This window comes from Scyliorhinus canicula, chromosome 7 (assembly GCF_902713615.1).
Source record: "Scyliorhinus canicula chromosome 7, sScyCan1.1, whole genome shotgun sequence".
NCBI classification, from domain to species: domain Eukaryota; kingdom Metazoa; phylum Chordata; class Chondrichthyes; order Carcharhiniformes; family Scyliorhinidae; genus Scyliorhinus; species Scyliorhinus canicula.
The window spans coordinates 121,986,265-122,012,389 of record NC_052152.1 but is presented as its reverse complement, the minus strand read 5'-3'; the positions used below and the strand labels follow the sequence as shown (position 1 = coordinate 122,012,389).

The 26,125-nt window shown below is 47.2% G+C and overlaps 1 protein-coding gene across 1 annotated transcript in view; it reads right to left on the bottom strand.

Annotated features, from left to right (window-relative positions):
* Positions 1 to 26,125, bottom strand: part of sms (spermine synthase) — a 190,616-nt gene that overhangs the window by 102,044 nt on the left and 62,447 nt on the right. Inside the window, exons 5-7 of the mRNA XM_038802847.1 lie at positions 15,746 to 15,921; positions 5,485 to 5,639; positions 693 to 782 (exon numbers count right to left, since the gene is read on the bottom strand). Of these exons, the coding sequence (XP_038658775.1) occupies positions 693 to 782; positions 5,485 to 5,639; positions 15,746 to 15,921 (421 nt within the window). The remainder of the gene's footprint in view (positions 1 to 692; positions 783 to 5,484; positions 5,640 to 15,745; positions 15,922 to 26,125) is intronic.

The window sequence follows — 26,125 nt, the reverse complement described above, 5'->3', positions numbered from 1 at the left end:
CAAATATACATGACCTTGGTGAGATCACATTTGGAGTATTGTGTGCAGTTCTGGTCACCTCATTATAGGGAGGCTGTGGAAGTATTGGAAAGGGTGCAAAGGAGATTTACCAGGATGCTGCCTGGTTTGCAGGATAGGTCTTATGAGGAAATATTGAGGGAGCTAGGGCTTTTCTCTTTGAGTGGTTAGGGTGTGGAATGGACTGCCTGCTGTGATAGTGGAGTCGGACATTTTAGGAACTTTCAAGCGGTTATTGGATAGGCACATGGAGCACACTAGAATGACAGGGAGGTGGGATAGCTTGATCTTGGTTTCGGACAATGCTCGGCACAACATCGAGGGCCGAAGGGCCTGTTCTGTGCTGTACTATTCTATGTTAAACTTACTAATGAGACGAGTTACATTTTCCTCCAAATCACTTACATATACTACGAACAGCACTGGTGTATAATTTAGGGTGTAGGGATCCCTGCGCTGTAGGGATTACATAATTCATAGAGGTCTACAGCACATCGTATCTGTGCTGGTCAAAAACAACCACCTAAGTATTCTAATCCCATTTTCCAGCACCTGGCCCATAGCGTTGTGTGCCTAGGCATCGCAAGTGCATATCTAAATACTATTTAAATGTAGCCTCCACTGCCTTTTTCAATATGGTTCAGGGGAAACAAAAGCAGTGCCAGTAGGCCTACCTGATAGCAGTCTCCTTTCAGATTATCCAGAACATCTCCACAGGTTTTGCGCATGTGTTTGCAACATGCATCAATCACCATCTGGTCAATGTACAACTTCTGTTAAGGACGGACCAAATAGAGTTTGAAAACATACCAAAAGAAAAAAAACTCTTAAGTTAACAGCTGAATAAAGACTGATTAATGAACAGTAACACTTAAAGAAAAGTTACAGGTTGTCCAAAGTTCAGACTCCCCTCAGCTAGATTCCTAGGGAGGAACCAACAGCCAGCTAGCTAAACAATCAAGCTGTTGCATTCCAGACAATTCTGGCACCAACTAATTCTGACACTAACGTATCGTGGCATAGTGTCACTGAACATGGTAGAATTTAAATTCAGTTAATAAATCTGGATTTAAAAACCAGTCTCAGTGATGATGATCTCATTGATTATGGTAAAAACCCATCTGATTCACTAACTTTCTTTAGGGAAGGAAATCTACCATCCTTGCCTGACTCCAGACCCACAGCAATATATTTTTATATTGTGTAAGGATCCTCTTGTAAATCAGTGTCTGCCACTTGTTTTCCTTTGTAATTTCGGTTTTGTTTGGCTTTTATGATTTTGTAGCTGAACACTTACTAGGGCCTATAAATTTAATATGGACCTCCCTTTTAATTAACAGACAAATCCTCCAGCAGGCTGCATTTCTGACATCTGTGATGACACCACTTGATGGACTTGGCTGTCAGCCAATGGACTCTATATTCCTGGGTCTCAACTGACACACTGTGCTGATTGGTGCTTATCGTTCCGGAATGGTCCTTATTTTGTGAGATTATGTTTGCTTTTAGCATTTGTTTTGATCATGAAACTAAAGGGCCACAGTGCTGATCTCTCTCTAAAGAGCTAAAAAATGCCGTTCTGCATAGCCAGCTTAACCTGCAGGGAAATCCACTCCAGAGCCAGCAGCAGGCAGGGTGGGCTGTTTGAAAATGCTTCTCAAGTTCTCATGTGGAGAACTCTTAATCTTATCTCAGTGCTTCACAGCTCCAGGGTCCTAGGTTCGATTCCGGCTTGGGTCACTGTCTGTGCGGAGTCTGCACACCCTCCCCGTGTGTGCTCCGGTTTCCTCCGGGTGCTCCGGTTTCCTCCCACAGTCCAAAGATGTGCAGGTTAGGTGCATTAGCCATGATAAATTGCCCTTAGTGTCCAAAATTGCCCTTAATATTAGGTGGGGTTACTGGGTTATGGGGATAGGGTGGAGGTGTTGACCTTGGGTAGGGTGCTCTTTCAAAGAGCCAGTGCTGACTCGATGGGCCGAATGGCCTCCTTCTGCACTGTAAAATTCTATGTAAAAAAAAAAAAATTCTATATGATGGTGATAGCTAATTTGGTGAAGGTGGAAGTCAGAATTAAACACACCTGAGGAGGATCTTCTGAGTGAAGGCCCAAGTTAATACAAGTTAAAGTGACTGCCCAGAGGGTATCCCACAGCCCGAGTCCTGCCTGAATGTTCCAGTCAGAAGAATTTCATTAGCAATCCAACTGGTGATTTCAACACTCCTCGTCCTGGGAAGCTAGCCGGCTACAACGATTTTAATATCAGCAACAAGTACACTCATATCTCTCTCTCTCTCCCATTTTAATCCCCATCATTTTACCGCTTTCCCTTGAGTCTATCTAGTGTATGCTTGGGGAGAGGTTGGCTGGTAAGAAGGGGGATTGCGGGGGAGAATTGATTAGCTGGTCGTTATTCTATTATCACATGTCTTATCACTCTTGTTGTTATAAATAAACTGCTTTGTGTTTTGCTTACAAATCTGGTGCCTGTAAGTCATTGGAGCAGTCAAGGATCTCAAAAACTTTACACAAATTATTGGTTAATTCACTTGTGGCGGGGCTCTGCGGCTTGTGGGGCTGGAAATGACCGCATGTAGGTTGAAATTCCCCCTTTTATCTTTACAAATTAACAGGCACAATCCTGGATTCATGCTGCACATGATGATCACCATCATCAGTGGCAGCAAACCCTATACCTGATCTGACTTGCAGATGACACAAAATTGGGTGGGAGGGTGAGCTCTGAGGAGGATAGAGATCCTTCAGTGTGATTTGGGCAAGTTGAGCGAGTAGTCAAATGAATGGCAGATGCAGTATAATTTGGATAAATGTGAGGTCATCCACTTCGTTAGCAAAAATGGTAAAACAGACTATCATCTGAATGGCCATAAAATTGGAGAGGGGAATGTGCAATCAAACCTGGGTGCCCTCCTACACCAGTCGCTGAAGTATGCAGGTATAGCAGGCAGCAAAGAAGGTAAATGGTATGTCGCCCTTCAGAGTGAAGGTACAGGAGCAGGTATGTCTTGCTGTAATTATACTGGACCTTGGTGAAGCCATACCTGGAGAAGTGTGTGCAGTTTCATCTCGTTAGGAGAAAGATGAGGGAGTGCAGTGAAGGTTTGCCAAACTGATTCCTGGGATGCAGGACTGATGTATGAGGAGAGCTTGAGTCATTTAGGCTGGAGTTAAGAATAAGGGGAATCTCATAGAAACGTATAAAATTCTAACAGGACTAGTCAGGGTAGATGCAAGAAGGGTGTGGAGGTGAGGGTATCCAGAACCAAGGGTCACAGTCTGAGGGTACAGGGTAGACTGTTTAAAACAGAGATGAAGTGAAATTTCTTTACACAGAGAGTGGCTGGTGTGTGGAATTCACTACCACAGTTCGCATCGAGACCAAAACACCGTTTTCAAGGAGCAGTTAGATATAGCACGTGGGGAAAAGGGAATCTAAGGATATTTTGGGGGAGATGGGGTGCAGATTAGGCTATTGAATTGGAATGATCAGCCATGATCATAATGATTGGCAGAGCAGGCTCAAAGGACCAAATGGACTCCTCCTGCTACTAATTTCTATTTTTCTCCTGTCTGCATTCTCGAAATGGACAGGAAAACTACTGTTCTTCACATTTCAGAAGAACGCCCAGCTTCCAACAATGTGACGGTTCAGCTATCGCCAGTCAATTCCCTTTTCTGAAACCTCTGAATGTGATGAGAGTTCAATCATGCCACAAATGGACATTCATTCATGGAAAGAAGGAAGAATAATGGCATTCAATTCCTATGGCTTAGGACAAAAAAAACACATTCTTCACTTTAACCAATTAAATTCAGAAACGCAAGAACAGGAATATTTAGCCCTTGAAGTTCTTCCATCATTCAATTAGGTCATTGCTGAACTGGATCTTCAGAAACATAGAAACTCTATGACACAAAAGGCCATTCAATTCATTGCATCTCTGCTAGCCAAATCCCAGTTGTCCAACATTGCCCCATATTCAGGCATTTGTCTGTAGACCTGTAGATATGTCGCAATCGAAATGTGTTTTTTCTAATGAAATGTAGTTTCTGTCCGGCAGTGAATTCCAGGCACCCTCCCCCATGCTCAGTGAAAATAATTTACTTAAAATCCCCTCTAACCCTACTGCCAAATGGTTTAAATTTAAACCCGCTTGTCACTCAACTCTCTGCAAATGGACATAGCTCCTTCCTACCCACTCCAGCTTAGTGTCTCAATTAAATCTCTCCTTGGTTTCCACTGCTCCAAAGAAACCCCAGACCATGCAACCTTCCCCAATAGCTCAAATTCGACTTCTCTGGTAACATCCTTCATACTCTCTGGGTGATTACGTCTTTCCTTTAATGCAGCGAGCAGAATTGGACACAGTACACTAGCTGTGGTCTAACTTGTGCTTTATACACTTCGCGTATAACCTCCCCACTATTACATTTTATACTGTGGTTAATAAAGTATTGCATATGTCTTTTTAACCATCGTCTACCTGTCCGGCTACTTTCCGGGATTCGGGGCCATACAATTCAACATCCCTCTATTCCTCTGCAGCACTCCATCATACAATTTATTACGCATTCCCTAGTCTAGTTCGTCCTCTCTCAAACTTCACAGAACGGTGACAGAAGGCTGACCCATAGTATCTGTACAGAGTCTCCAAATGAGCAATTTACTTACTGCTGTTCTCCTTTCTTCTCCCTGTAACCCTGCACATTCTTCCTTTCTTTTCAGATTGACAGTCCAATTGCCTTTTGAAAGCTACAATTGAATCTGCCTCCACCACACTCTGTGCATTCCAAACTCTTCAAACTTATTGGAAAAATTAACAAAAGCATCCATCAACCAATAACAGTTGCTGTCACAGTTAATTCTGGAGAATATTACAAATAGTTTCTGCACGGAGACCATTTGGCCCATTGAGACTATGCCAGCTCTCTGTAGTTAATCCCATTTCCCTGCTCGATCCCCATCGCACAGCATATTTATTTACTTTTTCAAATCTTCCAATTAAGGGGCAATTTAGGGTGGTCAATCCACCAACCCTGTACATCTTTTGGGTTGTTGGGGTGAGACCCATGCCAGACGCGGGGTGAATGTGCAAACTGCACAGAGTGACCAGAGGCCGGGATCGAACCCTTCATCCAGTTTTCGTTTGGAGTGGGTCACAAATTCCAGGTCATGCCACATGAAAAAAAACTTAAGTCTCCCTCCTCCCTGCATCGCTTGCCCAAAATCTTAAATCTGTGCCACCTAGTCCTTGGACCATCAGTTAATGGGATGTTTCTTTGTCTACCTTATCAAAACCTGTTCTAATCTTATACACCTCCATCAAACCACCCTTCAAAATCCTTTGCACTTGGAAGACGAGAACTTCCGCAACCTAAACTGATGACCAAAATCACAAGCCCTTTGATACAACTATTTCAGACAAGGTTACGTAAAAAAAGGATATTTCCACCATGGTGACCATCTTTGGTTTTAACTTCACCAGCTCACAGAGGATCCCGCCATCTCCTCCTCCCAGGATAAGAATTTCTTTCCCTGTGTAGTCCTCTACTCCATTGCCCATTATAGCTTGTGTGTATGGAAGGTCACTCTCTCCTAAATCTGGAACAGAAGGGGGTACACATATATTATTTACTGCAAAATATATTAAATAAAATCTTCAACACACCACCACCAGCTGACAAGGAAGCCAGGTCTCAGCTTCAGGCTTTGTGGTGCTGCTGTCGGCTCTGAATGGGTTCAAACACCCATTGCAGAGATTTGAACATTTCAGACTAACACATCAGCAGTGGTAAGGGAGTGCTGTCCTGTCAGAGGCATCACCATAAACGCATTACAAGTAGCTGCACTCAGCGCTCGCACAACTGCACCAAAAACTGCTCCATCTGTTAAGATCCTCCGCGTATACCCGAAACATTAGCCCCATCTTCCCCCACAGTTGCTGCCCAACCCAGTGAGCACACCCATCATTTTCTGTCTTCAATACCGGAGAAACAGACATGTTTTCAGATCACCACTAGGTAAGTACATTTACAAGTAGTGTGGGGTTAGATATTACAGCTTACAGTAGCAAATCACTATACAATAATAATAACCAGGAGGCAAATAAACCCTTCGAGCCTGCTCCACTATTTAATGCAATCATGGCCAATCTCCTCTCATCCTACTGAGGCCTGCTATTTTCGTCCCTTCAACTCAGAATTACACTTTCACTTTATCCACAATCTGGCTCTGTGCCGTCATTCAACTGAACCTCAAGATCTAGTGTAAAGCTCTGGATTTTACCCTTTCCTCTAAGGTGCCGACTCCCACTTATATACCCTGAACTACAGGCAATGGCAACTGTAAAAAGACCGAAAGATGATCCTTGGGATTGCTGCATATTTGCAGTGTTTCTGGCTTTTGTTCCTATCTTATGTTCACTTGACAACCACATTTGTGTTGTTCCAGCACAGGTCAACCGATAGCAATTACAGGTTACAAAATAACTAGACGAGCATATTTCCAGCCAGGTCTTTCTCTTTCCTACTCAGAGGCAAACCGCCATCTCACTTCAGGTACACCAGCTGAGAAAAGCACCTTCAGCACTGACCAAATTTATAAGAAACAAAATATGCACACAAACAAGAGTACATGTATAAATAAATTCTGGGTTGTTTACTGGTCTATAAAGCTGAATTAGCTCCCACCAACTACACAGGAAACCATTTTGTTGGAGTCATACAGGTTTACAGCCTGAAAACAGGACCTTCAGCCCAACTTGTCCATGCCACTAAGCTAGTCCCAATTGCCCACATTTGGCCCATATCCCTCTATACCCAGCTTTCCCATAGAACTGTCTAAATACTTTTCAAAAGACAAAACTACTGCCTCTGGCAGCTCGTTCCAGATGCTCACCACCCTCCTGCGTGAAAAGATTGCCCCTCATGACCCTTTTGGATCCCTCCTCTCACCTTAAACCTACGCCCTCTAATTTTAGACTCCCCGACCATTGGGAAAAGATGTTGACTATCTACCTTATCTATGTCCCTCATTATTTTCCAGACCTCTATAAGATCACCCCTAAGCCTCCTATGCTCCAGGGAAAAAAGTCCCAGTCGACCCAGCCTCTCCTTATAACTCAAACCATCAAGTCCCGGTAGCACTCTTTCTAGTTTAACAATATCCTTCCTATAATAGGGTGACCAGAACTGAACAGTATTCCATGTGTGGTCTTACCAATGTCTTGTAGAACTTCAACAAGACGTTGCAACTCCTCTATTCAATATTCTGACAATAAAACCTAGCATGCTGAATGCCTTCTTCACCACCCTGTCCACCTGCGACTCCCCCTTCAAGGGGCTATGAACCTGTACCCCTACATCTCTTTGTTTGAGAACTCTCCCCAACACCCTACCATTAATGGAATAGGTCCTGTCCCAATTTGAACTACTAATCTGCATCACCTCACAATTATCTAAATCAGGGGTGGGCAAACTAAGGCCCGCGGGCCGCATGCGGCCCGCCAAAGGTCTTTATGCGGCCTACGAAGATCAAATCATTAAAAAAAAAAAATTTTAATTTAAAAAAAATTTTTTTTTTTTTTTTTTATAAGGTTAATGTGGGGGGCTGTTGGGTTACTGGTATAGGGTGGATACGTTGACTTGAGTAGGGTGATCATTGCTCGGCACATCATCGAGGGCCAAAGGGCCTGTTCTGTGCTGTACTGTTCTATGTTCTATATGAGGCGCCCAGAATCATAACCGGGTGAAGTGCCATTTTTGAAAAGTAGAGATAAAGAGGGCTAAAGGCAGGATGCCGCCGGGGGAAGCGCTGAGGTATATGCCGCACGCTAATTGGTTACAACCGGGACTATTAATACTATGCGGCCCTTTAAAATTGTGAATTTCTGAATGTGGCCCTTGCACGGAAAAGTTTGCCCACCCCTGATCTAAATTAAACTCCATCTGCCACTCATTGGGCCCACTGTCTCAACTGGTCACGGTCCTGTTGCAATCCCAGAAAACCTTCTTCATTGTCGACTACTATGCCACCAATCTTAGTGTCATCTGCAAACTTACTAACCATGCCTCCTAAATTCTCATACAAATCGTTAATATAAATAACAAATAGCAGTGGACCCAACACTGATCCCTGAGGCACACCATTGGTCACAGGCCTCCAGTTTGAAAAACACTCCACAACCACCCTTTGTCTTCTGTCGTCAAGCTAATTTTGTATCCAATTGGCTACCTCACCCTGGATCCCATGAGATTTAACCTTATGCAACAACCTATCATGAGGCACCTCGTCAAAGACCGTCCACATAGACAGGAACTTCAATACGGTCATTGACCGGTCGAGTTCAAGGACAGGCAGGGTGCCGGCAATAGCGAAGGAACTAAAGGGGTTCATGGCACAGATGGGTGGGGCAGATCCATGGAGGTTTGGACGGCCAAGAGCGAAGGAGTTCTCCTTCTTCTCACATGTACATAAAGTATACTCCTGGATCGACTTTTGTATTTTGAACAGGGCTTTACTGGCGGGTGTGGTTGACACCGAGTATTCAGCGATTGCTGTGTCGGACCATGTCCCACATTGGGTGGACCCAGAGGTGAGCAAAGAGGGTGGTCAGTGCCCGCAATGGAGATTGGATGTGGGACTGTTAGCGGATGAGGGGGTGTGCGGGCGGGTGAGGGAATCCATCCAGAACTACCTGGAGATTAGCGATACGGGAGAGGTCTCAGCAGCAATGGTTTGGGACGCAGTGAAGACAGTGGTCAGAGGGGAGCTGATTTTGATTCAGGACCATAGGGAGAACGAAGAGCGGGCAGAGGCAGATAGGTTGGTCAGGGAAATACTTCAGGTACACAGGAGGTATGCGGAGGCTCCGGAGGTAGGATTACTGAAGGAACAACGGAGGCTACAGGTGGAATTTGGCTTGTTATCTACGGGAAAGGCGGTGGAGGAGTTGAGGAAGGCGAGGGGGGCCATATACGAGTATGGAGAGAAGGCTAGTGGAATGCCGGCACACCGGCTCAGGAAAAGGGAGGCAGCTAGCAGGTAGGGAAAGTGAAGGACAGAGGAGGGAACACAATGTTGGACCCAGCAGGAGTTAACGGGGTGAGTAAGGAGTTCTACAGCAGGTTATACGAGTCGGAACCCCCAGCGGGAGTGGAAGGAAGAGTCAATTTTTGGGAGGACTGGAGTTCCCGAAGGTGGACGAAGAGTTGATAGAGGGGCTGGGAGCCCGATAGGGATTGAAGAAATAGCAAATGGATTGGAGACCATGCAGTCAGGCAAGGCCCGAGACCAGATGGTTACCCAGTGGAGTTTTATAAAAAGTTCTGAGGTGCTGGGCCCACTGTTGGTGAGGATGTTTAACGAGGCAAGGGAGCGCGGTGCTCTTCCCCCGACAACGTCACAGGCCTCGATCTCACTGATCCTGAAGCGGAAGAAGGACCCTGAGCTATGCAGGTCTTACAGGCCGATCTCCATGTTGATGCCAAACAGTTAGTGAAAATCTTGTCCTCAAGGATAGAAGACTGTGTCCCGGGGAGTGATAGGGGAAGACCAGAAGGGGTTTGTTACGGGTAGGAAGCTAACGGCCAATGTTACAAGGCTCTTGAATGTAATCATGATGCCCCCAGAGGGAAAGGAGATGGTGGCAGTGGTTGCAATGGATGCGGAGAAGGCCTTTGACTGGGTGGAATGGAACTAACTGTGGGAGGTGTTGGGGCGGTTCGGGTTTGGTCGGGGTTTCATCGACTGGATCAGGCTGCTGTACCAGGCACTGTACCAGGCACCAGAGGCGAATGTTCAAATGAACCGGCTGACATCGGGCTATTTTAGACTGCACCAGGGGACTAGGCAGGGATGCCCCCTCTCTCCGTTGCTGTTCACGCTGGCCATTGAGCCAATGGCTATGGCGTTAAGAGCTTCCAGGGGCTGGTCCGGGGTGGGGTGGAAAAGAAGGACTCGTTATACGCCGATGACCTGCTCCTGTATGTTTCTGACCCGTTAGAGGGGATGGGAGAGATCATGAGGATTTTAGGGGAATTTGGCCATTTTTCAGGGTACAAATTGAACATGGGGGAAAGAGAGATGTTTGCGATCCAGGCAAGGGGGCAGGAGAGGAGACTGGGAGAGCTGCCGTTCAGAGTGGTGGGAGGTAGTTTCCGTTATTTAGGGATCCAGGGGACACGAGACTGGGGGCTGTTACATAAACTAAACTTGACCCGGTTTGTGGAACAAATAAAAGGAGACTTCCGAAAGGGGGACATGCTCCCGTTATCACTGGCGGGGAGGGTACAGACAGTGAAAATACGACCCTCCCGAGATTCCTGTTTGTTTTTCAGTGCCTCCCCATCTTTATCCCAAAGGCCTTTTTTAAGCGGGTAAATGAGGTGATCTCCGGTTTTGTGTGGACGGGTAAAACCCCGCGGCGCAACATCGAGGGCCGAAGGGCCCGTACTGCGCTGTAATGTTCTATGTTCCAAGGTGATGCTGGAGTGTGGCCGGAGGGAGGGTGGGCTGGCACTGCCGAACTTTAGCAACTATTACTGGGTAGCAAATATAGCCATGATTAGGAAGTGGTTAGTGAGGGAAGGGTCGGTGTGGGAGCGATTAGAGGCAGCATCCTGTGAGGACACGAGTTTAGGGGCATTGATCACGGCACCTCTGCCGTTTTCGCAGGCCCGGTACTCCACACGCCCAGTGGTAGTGGCAGCCCCGAGAGTCTGGGGGCAGTGGAGGAAACTTGTGAGAGCGGAGGCAGCATCGGTTTGGGCCCCAAACTGTAGCAACCATCGGTTTGCCCCAGGGAGACTAGATTGAGGGTTTCGGGGGATGGCAGAGGGTAGGGATCGGGAGGATGGGAGATTTGTTTATAGATGGGAGCTTCCCCGGTTTGAGGGAGTTAGAGGAGAAGTTTGAGTTGACGGGAGGGAATGGGTTTTGGTATCTGCAGGTTCGGGACTTTTTTGCGAAGGCAGATCCAACCTTCCCACTCCTACTGCCAAGTGGGATACAAGATAGGGTAATTTTTAGAGTATGGGTGGGAGAGGGGAAGATCTCAGATATCTATAAAGAATTCATGGAGTCAGAGGAAATGCAGACAGAGGAGCTAAAGCACAAAAGGAGGAGGAGTTAGGGGGAGAGATAGAGGCAGGTCTCTGGGCAGATGCGTTAAGCAGGGTCAACACGTCCACATCATGCGCCAGGCTCAGCCTGATACAATTTAAGGTTGTTCACCGGGTACACATGACGGTGGCCCAGATGAGCAAATTTTTTGGGATAGAACACAGGTGTGCAAGGTGCGCGGGAGGGCCAGTGAACCATTTCCACATGTTTTGGCCATGTTCGAAGCTGAGGGGATTCTGGCAGGGATTTGCAGATATCATGTCCACAAGGGTGGCACCGAGTCCAGAGGTGGCGATTTTTGGAGTTTCCCGAAGTCCAGGGGGCGAGAGGCCGACATTTTGGCCTTTGCCTCCTGGTAGCCCGGAGACAGATACTGTTAGCATGGACTCGAAGCCCCCAAAATCAGAGACCTGGGTCAATAACATGGCTGGCTTTCATCGTCTTGAGAAAATAAAGTTCACCCTAAGACGATCAATGCTAGGGTTCTTGCAGAGGTGCAGCCGTTTGTCGACTTTAGAGAAAATTAACTGTCAACAGAAGGGAATGGGGTTAGTCTATATTACTGTTCTAGGAACGTGGGGCCTGTGAGGGAGGTAGGGGGTCTTTGCACTATGTTTATAGTTGTTTGTAGATGGTTTACTGTTACTGTTATAAAATCACAAATGCCTGAATAATACATTTTACAAAAATAAAATCAACGTAGACAACGTCGAATGCACTGCCCAAATCTACCTTCTCGGTTACCCTTTCAAAAAATTCAATCAAATTCGAGAGACATGATTTTCCACTCAAAGCCAGGTTGAATGTCCCTAATCAGTCTTTGCCTCTCTAAATGCCTGTAGATCCTGTCTCCTGTAAGTTCCAACAACTGACCCTCCACAGACGTACGGTTCACCGGTTTGTAGTTCCCAAGCTTTTCCCTGCGGCCCTTCTTAAACAAAGGTACAATTATTTGCTACCCTCCAATCTTCAGGCACCTCACCTGTGGCTGTCGACAATTCAAATCTCTCTGCTAGGGGACCCGCAATTTACTCCCTAGCCTCCCACAGCGTCCTTGGATTGGATTGGATTTGTTTATTGTCACGTGTACCGAGGTACAGTGAAAAGTATTTTTCTGCGAGCAGCTCAACAGATCATTAAGTACATGGGAAGAAAAGGGAATAAAAGAAAATACATGATAGGGCAACACAAGGTATACAATGTAACTAGATAAGCACCGGCATCGGATGAAGCATACAGGGGTGTAGTGCTAATCAGGTCAGTCCATAAGAGAGTCATTTAGGAGTCTGGTAACAGCGGGGAAGAAGCTGTTTTTGAGTCTGTTCATGCGTGTTCTCAGACTTCTGTATCTCCTGCCCGATGGAAGAAGTATCCTGAGGTACATTTCATCAGGTCCTGGGGATTTATCTACCTTGATGCGCTTTAAAACTTCCAGCACCTTCTTCTCTGTAATATGTACACTCCTCAAGATATCATTAATACCGATGAGAAATATTCATTTGGGATCTCATCCATCTCTTGTGGATCCACACGTAGATGACATTGTAGACCATTAAGAGGCCCTACTGTCCCCCTCATTACTCTTTTGCCCTTTATGTATTTGTAGGTCTTTGGATTCTCCTTTGCTTTATCTGCCAAAGCAATCTCTTGTCCCCCTTTTTGCCCTCCCGATTTCTCTCCTAACTCTACTCTGATAACATCTCTACTCTTCAAGGGTTCCACTTGATCCGAGCTGCCGATGCAGGACACATGCCTCCTCCTCTTTTTTGACCAGGGCCTCAATATCCAGAGTCATCCAGGATTCCTTAATTCTACCAGCTTTGCCCTTCACTCTAAAAGGAATGTGCTTCCCCTGAAGCTTGGTTAACACACTTTTGAAAGCCTCCCACTTACCAGCCGTCCCTTTGCCTGTCAACAGGCTCCACGAATCAACTTTTGAAAGTTCCTGTCTAACACCATCAAATTAGCCTTGCCCCAATTTAGAATTTTAACTTTTGGGCAAGACATATCATTCTCCGTAGCTATTTTAAAACTAATGAAATTATGGTCACTGGTCCCAAAGAGATCCCTCACTAACAATTCTGTCACCTGCCCTTCCTTATTTCCCAAGAGGAGGTCACATTTTGCCCCCTCTCTGGTCAGGCCATCCACATACCGAATGGGAAAATCCTCCCGAATACACTCAACAAATTTCTCTCCATCTAAGCCCCGAATGCTATGACTATCCCAGTCAATGTTGGGAGAGATGGGCAGCACGGTAGCACAGTGGGTTGCTTCACAGCGCCAGGCTCCCAGGTGCGATTCCCGGCTTGGGTCACTCTCTGTGCGGAATCTGCACGTTCTCCCTGTGTCTGCGTGGGTTCACTCCGGGTGCTTCGGTTTCCTCCCACAAGTCTCGAAAGACGCGCTGTTAGGTAATTTGGACATTCTGAATTCTCCCTCGGTGTACCCGAACAGGCGCCAGAGTCTGGCGACACGATATCATTGCAGTGTTAATGTAAGCCTACTTGTGACAATAAAGATTATTATTATAAATTAAAGTCCCCAACTATTACCAACCTATTTTTATTGCAGCTAACTGTTCTCTCATAAGAACATAAGAACTAGGAGCAGGAGTAGGCCATCTGGCCCCTCGAGCCTACTCCACCATTCAATGAGATCATGGCTGATCTTTTGTGGACTCAACTCCACTTTCCGGCCTGAACACCATAACCCTTAATCCCTTTATTCTTCAAAAAACTATCTATCTTTATCTTAAAAACATTTAATGAAGGAGCCTCTACTGCTTCTCTGGGCAAGGAATTCCATAGATTCACAACCCTTTGGGTGAAGAAGTTCCTCCTAAACTCAGTCCTAAATCTACTTCCCCTTATTTTGAGGCTATGCCCCCTAGTTCTGCTTTCACCCGCCAGTGGAAACAACCTGCCAGCATCTATCCTATCTATTCCCTTCATAATTTTATATGTTTCTATAAGATCCCCCCTCATCCTTCTAAATTCTAACGAGTACAGTCCCAGTCTACTCAACCTCTCCTCGTAATCCAACCCCTTCAGCTCTGGGATTAACCTAGTGAATCTCCTCTGCACACCCTCCAGTGCCAGTACGTCCTTTCTCAAGTAAGGACACCAAAACTGAACACAATACTCCAGGTGTGGCCTCACTAACACCGTATACAATTGCAGCATAACCTCCCTAGTCTTCAACTCCATCCCTCTAGCAATGAAGGACAAAATTCTATTTGCCTTCTTAATCACCTGTTGCGCCTCTTCTTACATATTTGCTCCTCAATTTCCCGCTGACTATTTGGGTGCCTGTAGTACACATTATCAAAGTGATCCCTTCATATTTTTCTGTTTTACCCATATAGACTCAGTGGGCAAAACCTCAGATATACCCCCTCTCAGTACTGCCGTGTTATTCTCCCTAATCAAAAACGCAACTCTCCCTCCTCTCTTACCTCTTGTTCTATCTTTCCTATAGCATCTGTACCCTAGAACGTTGAGCTGCCAGTCCCACCTCTCCCTTAGCCATGTTTCAGTAATAACTATAATATCCCAGTCCCATGCCAAGTTCATCTTCCTTGCCCGTCAGGACTTTGACATTGAAATAAATGCAGTTTAATCTACATTTCTCTTGCTCTCTACCCTGCTTTCTCAGACCATCTGTCTCGTCATTTTTTGTCCACTCTCCCTTTGTTTTATTTCTCCTAGCTTTACTGGAACCATTCTCTAAGTTCTCCATAGTCTCTGTAGTCTGTACTGTGGCCCTTTTGATTTTTAATTTTGGTTACTCTGCCTTTCACTTCTCCCTTTACTGCCTTTTGTTTCTGTCCCCACTTCAATTCCCTCTGACTTCCTGCATTGGTTCCATCCCCATTAGTTTAAACCATCCCCAACAGCACTAGCAAACACTCCCCCTAAGACATTGGTTCCAGTCCTGCCCAGGTGCAGACAATCTGGTTTGTACTGGTGCTCCCTGTTGTCATGTGAGAGTACCTTTAAGAAATGGGTGTTTATTACTGCAGTGATGTCAAAGAGTGGGTGGAGCTGGGCTGTCTGTCAGCTTTTTACTTTCCTTTTTGAGCAGGCTGCAGGGTGTTTTATAGTTTCGTTTCCAGCATTACAGCTGAAGCCAGACAGAGCAGGTGTACTGCTGTTCTCTGTCATCAAAAGACTATCTCTTGATCATTTGGTGAATTCAAAATTATAAATATTCTCAGTAGTGAATGCTTCTGTTGAAAGGTGTTTCTTCTGTCTTCTGGATGTTGTTTGGAAAGTTATTAAGGATTACTTCGTGTTGTATTCTTTGGGAGTTGTATTTGAATTGATGGTTGCTAAGATGGTCACTGTATGTTTTAAAAAGGTTAACTTAAGTTCATAGAATAAACATTGTTTTGCTTTTTAAAAAACACTTTTCCATTTCTGCTGTACTACACCTGTAGAGTGGGCCGTGTGCTCCCCATACCACAATCTAGTAAAAGTTGTGGGTCAGGTGAACTCCACCTGACCTTTGGGGTTCTCTAAACCCTGGCCCATAACACTATGCTGTTACTTCCTATTTCCATATTAGGATCAGATAATACTTACTAATATCACCATTGAGGATCAGAATATTTCCAAACTGTTTTGAATGGACAATCTTGATGTTTTGATACGCAGAATCTTCGTCATAAACAACATCATCAATGTCATACTCAACTAACCGACCATCTGCCGTGGGCCAGTACCTATCAATGGTTCCTCCTCTTACGATGGCGGGTAACCTGGGGAAAGCAACATGGAAATGAATTAACTGGCATTTATGTTCCCCTGAATTATATCAATTCGGCTGCCCCCAAAGCACTTCACATCCAACTATGCAGTCACTGAATTTGGATTTGTTTATTGTCAGGTGTACTGAGGTACAGTGAAAAGTATTTTTCTGTGTGCAGCTCAAACAGATCATTTAGTACATGAAAAGAAAATATGTTATAGGTCAACACAAGGTACACAACGTAAATACACAGACCCCGGCATCAGGTGAAGCATACAGGAGTGTAGTATTAATCGGGTCAGTCCATAAGAGGGCCATTTAGGAGTCTGGTAACAGAGGGAAAGAAGAAGGTGTTTTTGAGTCTGTTAGTGCATGATCTCAGACTTTTGTACCTCCTGCCTGATGGAAGAAGTTGGAAGAGTGAGTAAGCTGGATAGGAGGGGTCTTTGATCATGCTGCCAACTTTCCCAAGAAGGCAGCTAGAGATGTAGATAGAGTCAATGGATGGGAGGCGGGTCTGTGTGATGGACTGGGCAATGTTCACGACTCTGTAGTTTCTTGCGGATTTGAATGCTTTCTGTGGTGCATTTGTAAAAGTTGGTAAGAGCCAATGTGGAAATGCTGAATTTCCTTAGTTTCCTGAGAATGTATAGGCGCTGTTGTGCTTTCTTGGTGATAGCGTTGCCATGGGTGACCAAGACAGATTTTTGGAAATGTGTACCCCTAGGAATTTGAAACTGCTAACCATCTCCACCTCGGCCCCGTTGATGATGACAGGGGTGTGTACAGTACTTTGTTTCCTGAAGTCAATGACCAGCTCTTTAGTTTTGCTGGCATTGAGAGATAGATTGTTGTCGCAGCACCGCTCCATTAGGTTCTCTATCTCCCTCCTGTATTCCGACTCGTCGTTATTCGAGATCCGGCTCACTACGGTGGTATCGTCAGCAAACTTGTAGATGAAGCTGAAATCAAACTTTGCCACGCAGTCTTGTGTGTACAGGGAGTATAGTAGGGGGCTAAGTACGCAGCCTTACGGGGCCCCGGTATTGAGGACTATTGTGGAGGAGGTGTTGTTTATTCTTACTGATTGTGGTCTGCGGGTTAGAAAGTTGAGCATCAGTTGCAGAGTGAGGAGACAAGTCCTAGGTTTTGGAGCTTTGATATGAGCTTGGCTGGGATTATGGTGTTTAAGGACGGAGCTGTAGTCAATAAACAGGAGTCTGATGTCGGAGTCCTTATTGTCGAGATGCTCTAGGGATCAGTGTAGGGCCAGAGAGATGGTGTCTGCTGTGGACTGGTTGGGGTGGTATGTGAATTGCAGTGGATCAAGGCATTCTGGGAGTATGGAGGTGATGCTCTTCATGACCAACCTCTCGAAGTACTTCATTACGACTGAAGTCAGGGCCACCGGACGGTAGTCATTGAAGTATCGTTGCCTGGTTCTTCTTTGGCACCAGTATGATGGGGTCTTCTTGAAGCAGGTGGGGACCTCGGAGCGTAGTTGGGACAGGTTAAAGATGTCCGCAAACACATCTGCCAGTTGGTCCGCACAGGCTCTGAGCGCACGACCAGGGATCCCGTCCGGACCCGTCGCCTTCCGAGGGTTCACTTTCAGGAAAGCCGATGATTTGACTTTGGAAGCGGTGATAGTGGGTATGGGTGTGTTATGGGTTGCTCAACAGCGGATCGTTGGTTTCCTTCTCGAACCGAGCTTGGAATGTATTGAGTTCATCAGGGTGGGGTGCGCTGCTGCTGGAGATACTGCTCGGCTTCGCTTTGCAGCCCGCTATGTTGTTTAGGCCTTGCCACAACCACCGAGAGTCTGCAACATCAGTCTGTGACTAGCTTGGTCTGATATTCTTTCTTGTATCTCGGATGGCTTTGCGAAGGTCGTATCTGGATTTCTTGTACAGGTCAGGGTCGCCTGACTTAAACGCCTCAGACCTGTCCTTCAGTAGGGAATCAATTTCGCGACTGAGCCATGGTTTCCGGTTTGGGAATGTAGTACATCCTGTTTTTTATTTGGCACGCAGTCGTCCACACAATTGCTGATGAAGTCTGTGACGGTAGTGGCATACTCATTTAAGTTGGTCGCTGAGTTCTTTTTTAAAATATTTTTATTAGGGTATTTTCCAAGTTTCTATAGTAATAACAATAACAGCGACATAAACATGGGAAAATAAACATTTCCACCCCCATCACAATCTTCACACACCGCAACCATAAAACAACAGTCCGGCCCTCTACCCCCCCTGGAATTCTGCTTCTGCTGACATTTTAATTTTCCCCTGAGTAAATCGACGAACTGCTGCCACCTCCAGGTGAACCCAATCATTGACCCTCTTACAGCGAACTTTATTTTCTCGAGACTAAGAAACCCAGCCATGTCACTAACCCAGGTCTCTACACTCGGGGGCTTTGAGTCCCTCCACATTAATAAGGCCCGTCTCCGGTTACCAGGGAGGCAAAGGCCAAGACGTCTGCCCCTTTCGCCCCCTGAACCCGCGGCTCTTCCACCACTCCAAAGATCGTCACCTCCGGACTCGGCACCACCCGCGTTTTGAGTACCATGGCCTTAGCGAAACCCTGCCAAAACTCTCTTAAGCTTCGGCAAGCCCAAAACATGTGGACATGATTTGCTGGGCTTCCCACGCACCTCGCACACCTGTCCTCTACCCCAAAAAACTTGCTCATCTGGGCCACCGTCATGTGTGCCCAGTGGACCACCTTTAATTGTATCAGGCTAATCCTGGCACATGATGAGGATGTATTAACCCTGCTTAAGACATCTGCCCACAGACCTGCCTATAACTGTGGGCAGCACGGTAGCATGGTGGTTAGTATAAATGCTTCACAGCTCCAGGGTCCCAGGTTCGATTCCCGGCTGGGTCACTGTCTGTGTGGAGTCTGCACGTCCTCCCCGTGTGTGCGTGGGTTTCCTCCGGGTGCTCCGGTTTCCTCCCACAGTCCAAAGATGTGCGGGTTAGGTGGATTGGCCATGCTAAATTGCCCGTAGTGTCCTAAAAAGTAAGGTGGGGGGGGGTGGGGGGGGGGGGGGGGGTTGTTGGGTTACGGGTATAGGGTGGATACGTGGGTTTGAGTAGGATGATCATTGCTCGGCACAACATCGAGGGCCGAAGGGCCTGTTCTGTGCTGTTCTATGTTCTATGTTCTATCTCTCCTCCTAGCTCGTCTTCCCACTTGCCCTTAAGCACCTCCACCAGTTTCCTCCGATTCCACAAGTTCATGGTAGATGTCTGATACCTTCCCCTCTCCCACCCATGTCGTGGAGACTACTCGGTCCTGTATGCCCCGTGGCGGCGGCAGCGGGAAGGCCGGAACCTGCCTTCTCAAGAAGTCTCGCATCTGCAAATACCTAAACCTATTTCCTGCTGGCAATTCAAATATATCCTCCAAGGCTTTCAAGCTGGGGAAGCTCCCACCTATAAATAGATCCCCAATCCTCCTAATTCCTGCCCTTTGCCATCCCCGGAACCCACCATCTAGCCTACCCAGTACAAACCAATGATTATTATAAATCGGGTTCCAAGCCGATGCTCCCTCCACTCTCTGATATCTCCTCCACTGCCCCCAGATTCCCAGAACCGCCACCACCACTGGACTTATGGAGTCTCGTGCCGGCGAGATTTGGAAGAGGAGCCGTTATCAGTGCTCCCAAACTTTGTCTTTTCACGACGCCGCCTCCATCCGCTCCCACACCGATCCCTCCCCCACTACCCACTTCCTAATCATGGCTATATTAGCCGCCCAGTAGTAATTGCAAAAGTTCGGCAGTGCCAGCCCACCCTCAACCAGACTGCGCTCCAGCAACACTTCCTTCACTTGCGTGGTTTTACCCGCCCACACAAAGCCTGAAATAACCTTATTCACCCGCTTGAAAAAGGCCTTTGGGATGAAGAAGGGGAGGCACTGAAAGACAAACAGAAATCTGGAGAGGACCGTCATTTTCACAGTCTGTACTCTCCCCGCCAGTTATAGTTGGAGCATGTCCCATCTCTTAAAGTCCTCTTTCAATTGTTCTACGAGCCGGGATAGGTTTAACTTGTGCATTGCCTCCCATTCCCGGGCCACCTGGATTCCCAGATACCGAAAGCTCTTTCCTACCATTCTAAACGGCAGATCTCCCAGTCTCTTCTCCTGCCCTCCTGCCTGGATCGCGAACATCTCGCTCTTCCCCTTGTTCAATTTATACCCCGAAAAATTACCAAATTCCCCCAAGATTTGCATTACTTCCCCCATCCCCTCCAACGGATCTGAAGTATACAAGAGAGAGGTCATCTGCGTAAAGTGAGACCCAGCGCGAACCAGCCCTTTCCAGTTCCTAGAGGCTCTTAACACCATGGCCAGTGGCTCTATGGCCAGAGCAAACAGTAGCGGGGAGAGGGGATACCCTTGTCTCGTCCCTCGGTGTCGTTCCAAATACCCCGACCTCAGCCGGTTCGTACGCACACTCTCTACTGGTGCCTGATAGAGCAACCGCACCCAGTCAATGAAGCCCTCACCAAACCCAAACCTTCCCAGCGCCTCCCACAGGTAATCCCACTCCACCCAATCAATAGCCTTCTCCGCATCCATTGTTACTACCACCTCCTCTCCTTCTGAGGGCATCATAATAACATTTAAAAGCTTTCAAACATTGGCCGTGAGTTGCCTGCCCTTTACAAATCCTGTCTAGTCTTCCACCATCACCCCCGGGACACAATCCTCTATCCTTGTGGCCAGTATCTTAGCCAGCAGTTTGGAGTCCACATTCAGTAGAGAAATTGGCCTGTATTACCTTGCTCCGGATCCTTCTCCCATTTCAGGATCAATGAAAGCGAGGCCTGCGACATTTTGGGGGGAGGGTACCCTTCTCTCTTGCTTCATTAAATGTCCACACCAGCAGTGGGCTCAATATCTCTGAAAACGTCTTATAGAATTCCACCAGGTAGCCATCCGGGCCCGGGGCCTTGCCCGACTGCATGCCCTCCAGCCCCTTCCTCAATTTCAATTGGGGCTCCCAGTCCTTCCACCAGATCCTCATCCACCCTCGGGAACCTCAACTGACCCAAAAACTGCCTCGTCACCTCCACCGTAGCCAGGGGTTCCAACTCATATAATTTGCTGTCAAAGTCCTTAAACACCTCGTTCACCCCCGCAGAGTCCAGGACCGTAATCCCACCTCTACTCCTTACTCTCCCTATCTCCCTGGTAACTCCCTTTTTCTGAGTTGGTGCGCTAACATTCTGCTTGCCTTTTCCCCGTATTCATAATTCGTCCCCCTTGCCTTCCTCAGCTGTTCCACCACTTTCCCTGTAGTCAACAGCCCAAACTCCACCTGTAACCTACGCCGCTCCCTCATCTAGGGCCTCCAAGTATCTCCTGTCCATCTGGAATATCTCAACTAACCTACCCTCTTGGCCCATTCTGCCTTTTCTCTGTGGGCCCGTATTGAGATGAATTCCCCACTGACCACTGCCTTCAAAGCTTCCCAAACCATCGCTGCGGAGACCTCGCCCGTGTCATTTGTTTCCAGGTAGTTTTCGATGGACTTGTTCACCTACCCATAGATCACTTCGTCTGCTGACAACCCCATATCCATCCTCCAAGCTAACCCGTAGATCCACCCAATGTGGGGCATGATTCAACACTGCGATTGCCGAGTACTCAATATCCATCACCCCCAGTATTAGCGCCCTGCTCAGAACAAAGTCGATGCGAGAGTATACCTTGTGGACATGGGAGAAAACTCATTCGCCCTTGGCCATGCAAACCTCCATGGGTCTACTCCCCCCATCTGTTCCATAAACCCCTTCAATTCCTTTGCCGCGGCTGGCACCCTCCCTGTCCTAGATTTTGACCGGTCCAATTCCCGATCAATGACGGTGTTAAAATCTCCCCCCCCATGATCAAGCTATGTGACTCTAAGTCTGGGATCTTACTGTAGCCATCTGGGATGGCCACTTACAAAGGGAAATTTAGAAATTAGAACAGTACAGCACAGAACAGGCCCTTCGGCCCTCGATGTTGTGCCGAGCAATGATCACTCTACTCAAACTCACGTATCCATCCTATACCCGTAACCCAACAACTCCCCCTTAACCTTACTTTTTAGGACACTACGGGCAATTTAGCATGGCCAATCCACCTAACCCGCACATCTTTGGACTGTGGGAGGAAACCGGAGGACCCGGAGGAAACCCACGCACACACGGGGAGGACGTGCAGACTCCACACAGACAGTGACCCAGCCGGGAATCGAACCTGGGACCCTGGAGCTGTGAAGCATTGATGCTAACCACCATGCTACCGTGCTGCCCCTAATATGGCCACTTGCAAAAAATCAAGGGAAATATGGCCAATGCAGGATCCAGACGAACTCTGAGCTTAAATGTATATTTGCCACTGGAAAACCAGACACTATCAAAACGCCCAGCCAATTTGCATTCAAATGGCCCATTATCCCAGGACAAAAAACTTGTAACTTAGGTATCAGATACAGACTCATCGGCACCACTCCCTTCACCCAGGAAGCCCAAACAGCCAAGGTCAATTACCGCTCAGGACATGCCCAGCCATCAAGGCACCCGCCCCTTTATTGGCTAAAATCGAAGGCAGTAATCGAAGCCTGCCGAATTATTGGGTCCAAAGCTAAGGACCGCCCAAAAGAGCGCAAAACCTCCGAAGGATAAAAAGAGACGCTGCCATGTGTTCACTCTCTCTTGGCCCAGCCTACACCTGATACCAATTGCAGCACCACGACCAGAAGCAAGTTCAAGATCAACGACCGCTACCAGACGGATGAGCCCAGCATAAACGAAGTCACTTCTTCAGACCCAGCAACGCCAGATCCGAACAACGGCCTTGGTCCTCTGCATAAAGCCGGGTGCCTGTCGGAGTGCATGTCGGAGTAATTCTTGTGTGTAAATAAACTATTATCGAACTTGTACTAACTAACTGGTTGTTGGTACCTGGCGACTCTGAAAGCAGTATCCTCATTAATAACTTCCAAGACTAATATCTGAATATAGTAGATACCCCAAACTTGGCAACATTATAGGTGACGCTGGTGGGATAACGTAACAGAGGTACATAAAAAGAATGTAGGAAAAATTTGTAAGCTGATGGCAATCGTGTCCTGTCTGGCACAATTGCGAGGCACAGAGGAAGTCGTGAGGACGCTCCGCAGATAGCTTGTAGAGAGAGAGAAGAGTGAGGGAAATTTTAGTGAATACAAGAAAGTTAATGAGCAACTCCGAGAGCAGCTAGCAGCTAAAGACAAGGCTGATGTCAAACGGGCACACCAATCTAGTAGAGTTCACCTAAGCAGCTTTCAGATACAAAACGATAAGACCTACCAAGATACACAACGCACAAGAGAAGAGACAGAATAACAGTTAAAGAAACAATGCGCAGATTTGAAGGCAGCTTTACGAGCACTCCATAGTTCCACAATGGAACAAAGGCAGAGTTCAGTAGATCACGCCAAATGGAGGCAACAAATAGCCAGGTTACAGTCACTGCTCTCGGTGCACAACGGATTCAGAGATACCTTAGGACCGAATTTTGATCAGGAAAATGGCCACGATTGGCGGGAACTCAATGAAACTGCTCATAGATATGTAGAAGACACTGAGAATCAGAATGGAGCCTCCCAGGCCCACAAAAAGGAAAGCACCCGCACCACCGACTGCACAGGCAGCACACAACCCCATGAATCCAGTCACCACGCAGCGCAAGTTTCCGATTGACGATGAACCCGATTTTGTGTACACCACCCCATTAACCATCACACAATTAAGAGATGCGTGCGACAAAATAGAACCATTCCAACCCACAGCAGACCCGCATCATTTCTTTGAGCGAGCAAGACAACAGTTATGTACGGTCTGGACGAACCGGAGGAAGTGAAGCTTATAGTCATGAGCCTTGACCCATCCGTTAGCTCAGCATTACCAGACCCACAGAATGTAGGAGGAGGAAGCCTCCAGGACAAGAAGACAGCTATTTTAGACGCAATTGGTTACAACAGAGGAGACCCCGTAGAAGGTCTAAACCGTTGTCGACAAAAGGGAGAACATCCGACTGCATACACAGGACGCCTTTGGATAAACTTTAAAGCGGTATTTGGGGATTTAGTTCGCGCACACTTAAATGTCAACAACACAACCAAATGGGCCCATCTCCCACGCCAAAGAAGCAGATCAAAAAGCCTGTGTGAATTATGACCCTGCAGATGCCACACATAATGAAATGTGGGTTTTAAAGAGACACTCCAGGGCTTATGCCAACCACGCTGCACTTCAACAGGCCCATGCCCTGGACGGTGATAGACGGGCACAGATCCTGAATGCACTAAGTGCCACATTTCAAAAGCCCATAAACATCTCTGCCATCCTAGATGTCAAACCCAAAAAGACTGAGGAGTCAGAGGAATTTCTGGAACGCTTTAATGAAATCTACTGTGGGCAGTCAGGCGACTTGCCGCACCGAAATGGTCAGAATTCCCCTCAATATTACGCTATGTTAATGCATTGCCTACCACCTTCCACGGCCACCGCTGTGAAATGTAATAACATGAATTGGACAGAGAACGACCCTTCCCAGATGGCCCGGGCAGTTAGATTTTATTGGAAGGAGGGAGGAGGCCAAGAAGGAGACCCAGTTACAAAAATTAAGACCGAGTATGTAGTGAAAAAGGACAATCCGAGACCCCAACCGAGCGCAGGTACGGTGGCTTATCAGCTGGAACCCCAATATTGTGACCTCGGGTGGGTGGATCAGCACAGGGGAGGATATCAAACCCACCCAAATGGACCTTCAGCCCCTCTCTATGGCCTGCCGTATGCACCAGCAACCTTGCAACTGCCACCCCCTCTGCGGGGCCATTGGTCCACCGGAAGAAGGGGACGGGGAAGAGGGCCGGGATATAGAGGGAACAATGCATGTTTCAATTGTGGCCACGCAGATCACTGGCATTAGGAATGCCCATTTAGAAGACAGGTGACAGGAGGAGGATACCCAACACCAAGGAGGGGGTACCCACCAAGGGGAGGGCAGACGAGGTACATTGACTTTTCCCAAGCAAACCCCTCCCCACCACAAGGCTGACTAACCAATTTAGTCATGCGGATTCTCCATTCGGACAGAGAACCCATAGTTTCTCTGCAGATAGGCGATCAACATCACCCATTTATGATCGACACTGGAGCAGCCATGTCTTCGGTGCAATCGGAACTCCAACTACCACTATCCGACCACACTCACCATTTGTCGGGATTCCAAGGCCAGGTGTGTCAGTATCCTATTTCTGAACCGGTGAAGGTAACTTATGAGAATGAGTCGACAGATCATCAATTTATGGTCACCACCGGATTGGACTGCAATTTACTGGCCCGAGATCTACTGTGTATCTTCCAGCAGCGGCTAGAATGCGGGGACATGGGGGTAACGGTTCAATCATGGAGGCCAAGACAACAGTGTTATGTCTCTACTACACCCCAGTGGTGGACGTTGGCCATGGAACATTCGCTGCATCACGTTACCCTGGCTTATGACAGAACAAGACAGAGCAGGAATTTAGAGGACAAATATCGGTCGTTAGTTGGGACCGAATGGCCAATCACGATTACAGCCACAGTCACAGGACAAGAAGGTACAGCTGACTTTGTTACAATACCACCACATTTATGGCAACAATCAGCCTCAGTGGCCCCCCATATTACACGCCAAGTCCACAACCAATACCATGCCAAGGATCTGGGGCCTATGGTAAGGAGTGCAGTGGACCAATCGGATCCAACAGAATACGCACTCCAAGTACTGTTAGACGGCACTTCCATACTATACTCCAAGGCCCCTGAGACGGTTAACACCCAACTCCAGCATCATCTGGGGCGCGACGTTTTGGAATATGTCAACCCTCAGGTTTGGGCGGATCACCCGTCACAGGTGGGACAAGTGAAGGTTACACCCATTAAGGTAGGGATCAAGGACCATGTGACGCTGGCCTCCATTCAACAATGCCCCCTGAAACCCCAAGCCATCCCGTCTATAGCCAAATTAATCCAAGAACTGTTGCAACAGGGGATCCTGGTCCCCTGCCAATCAGAATGTAACACACACATACTTGCGGTGCCCAAACCAGGCAAACCGAACCAGTACCGGCTAGTACAGGACTTGTGTTCAATTAATGCCATCGCGCAGCCATTACA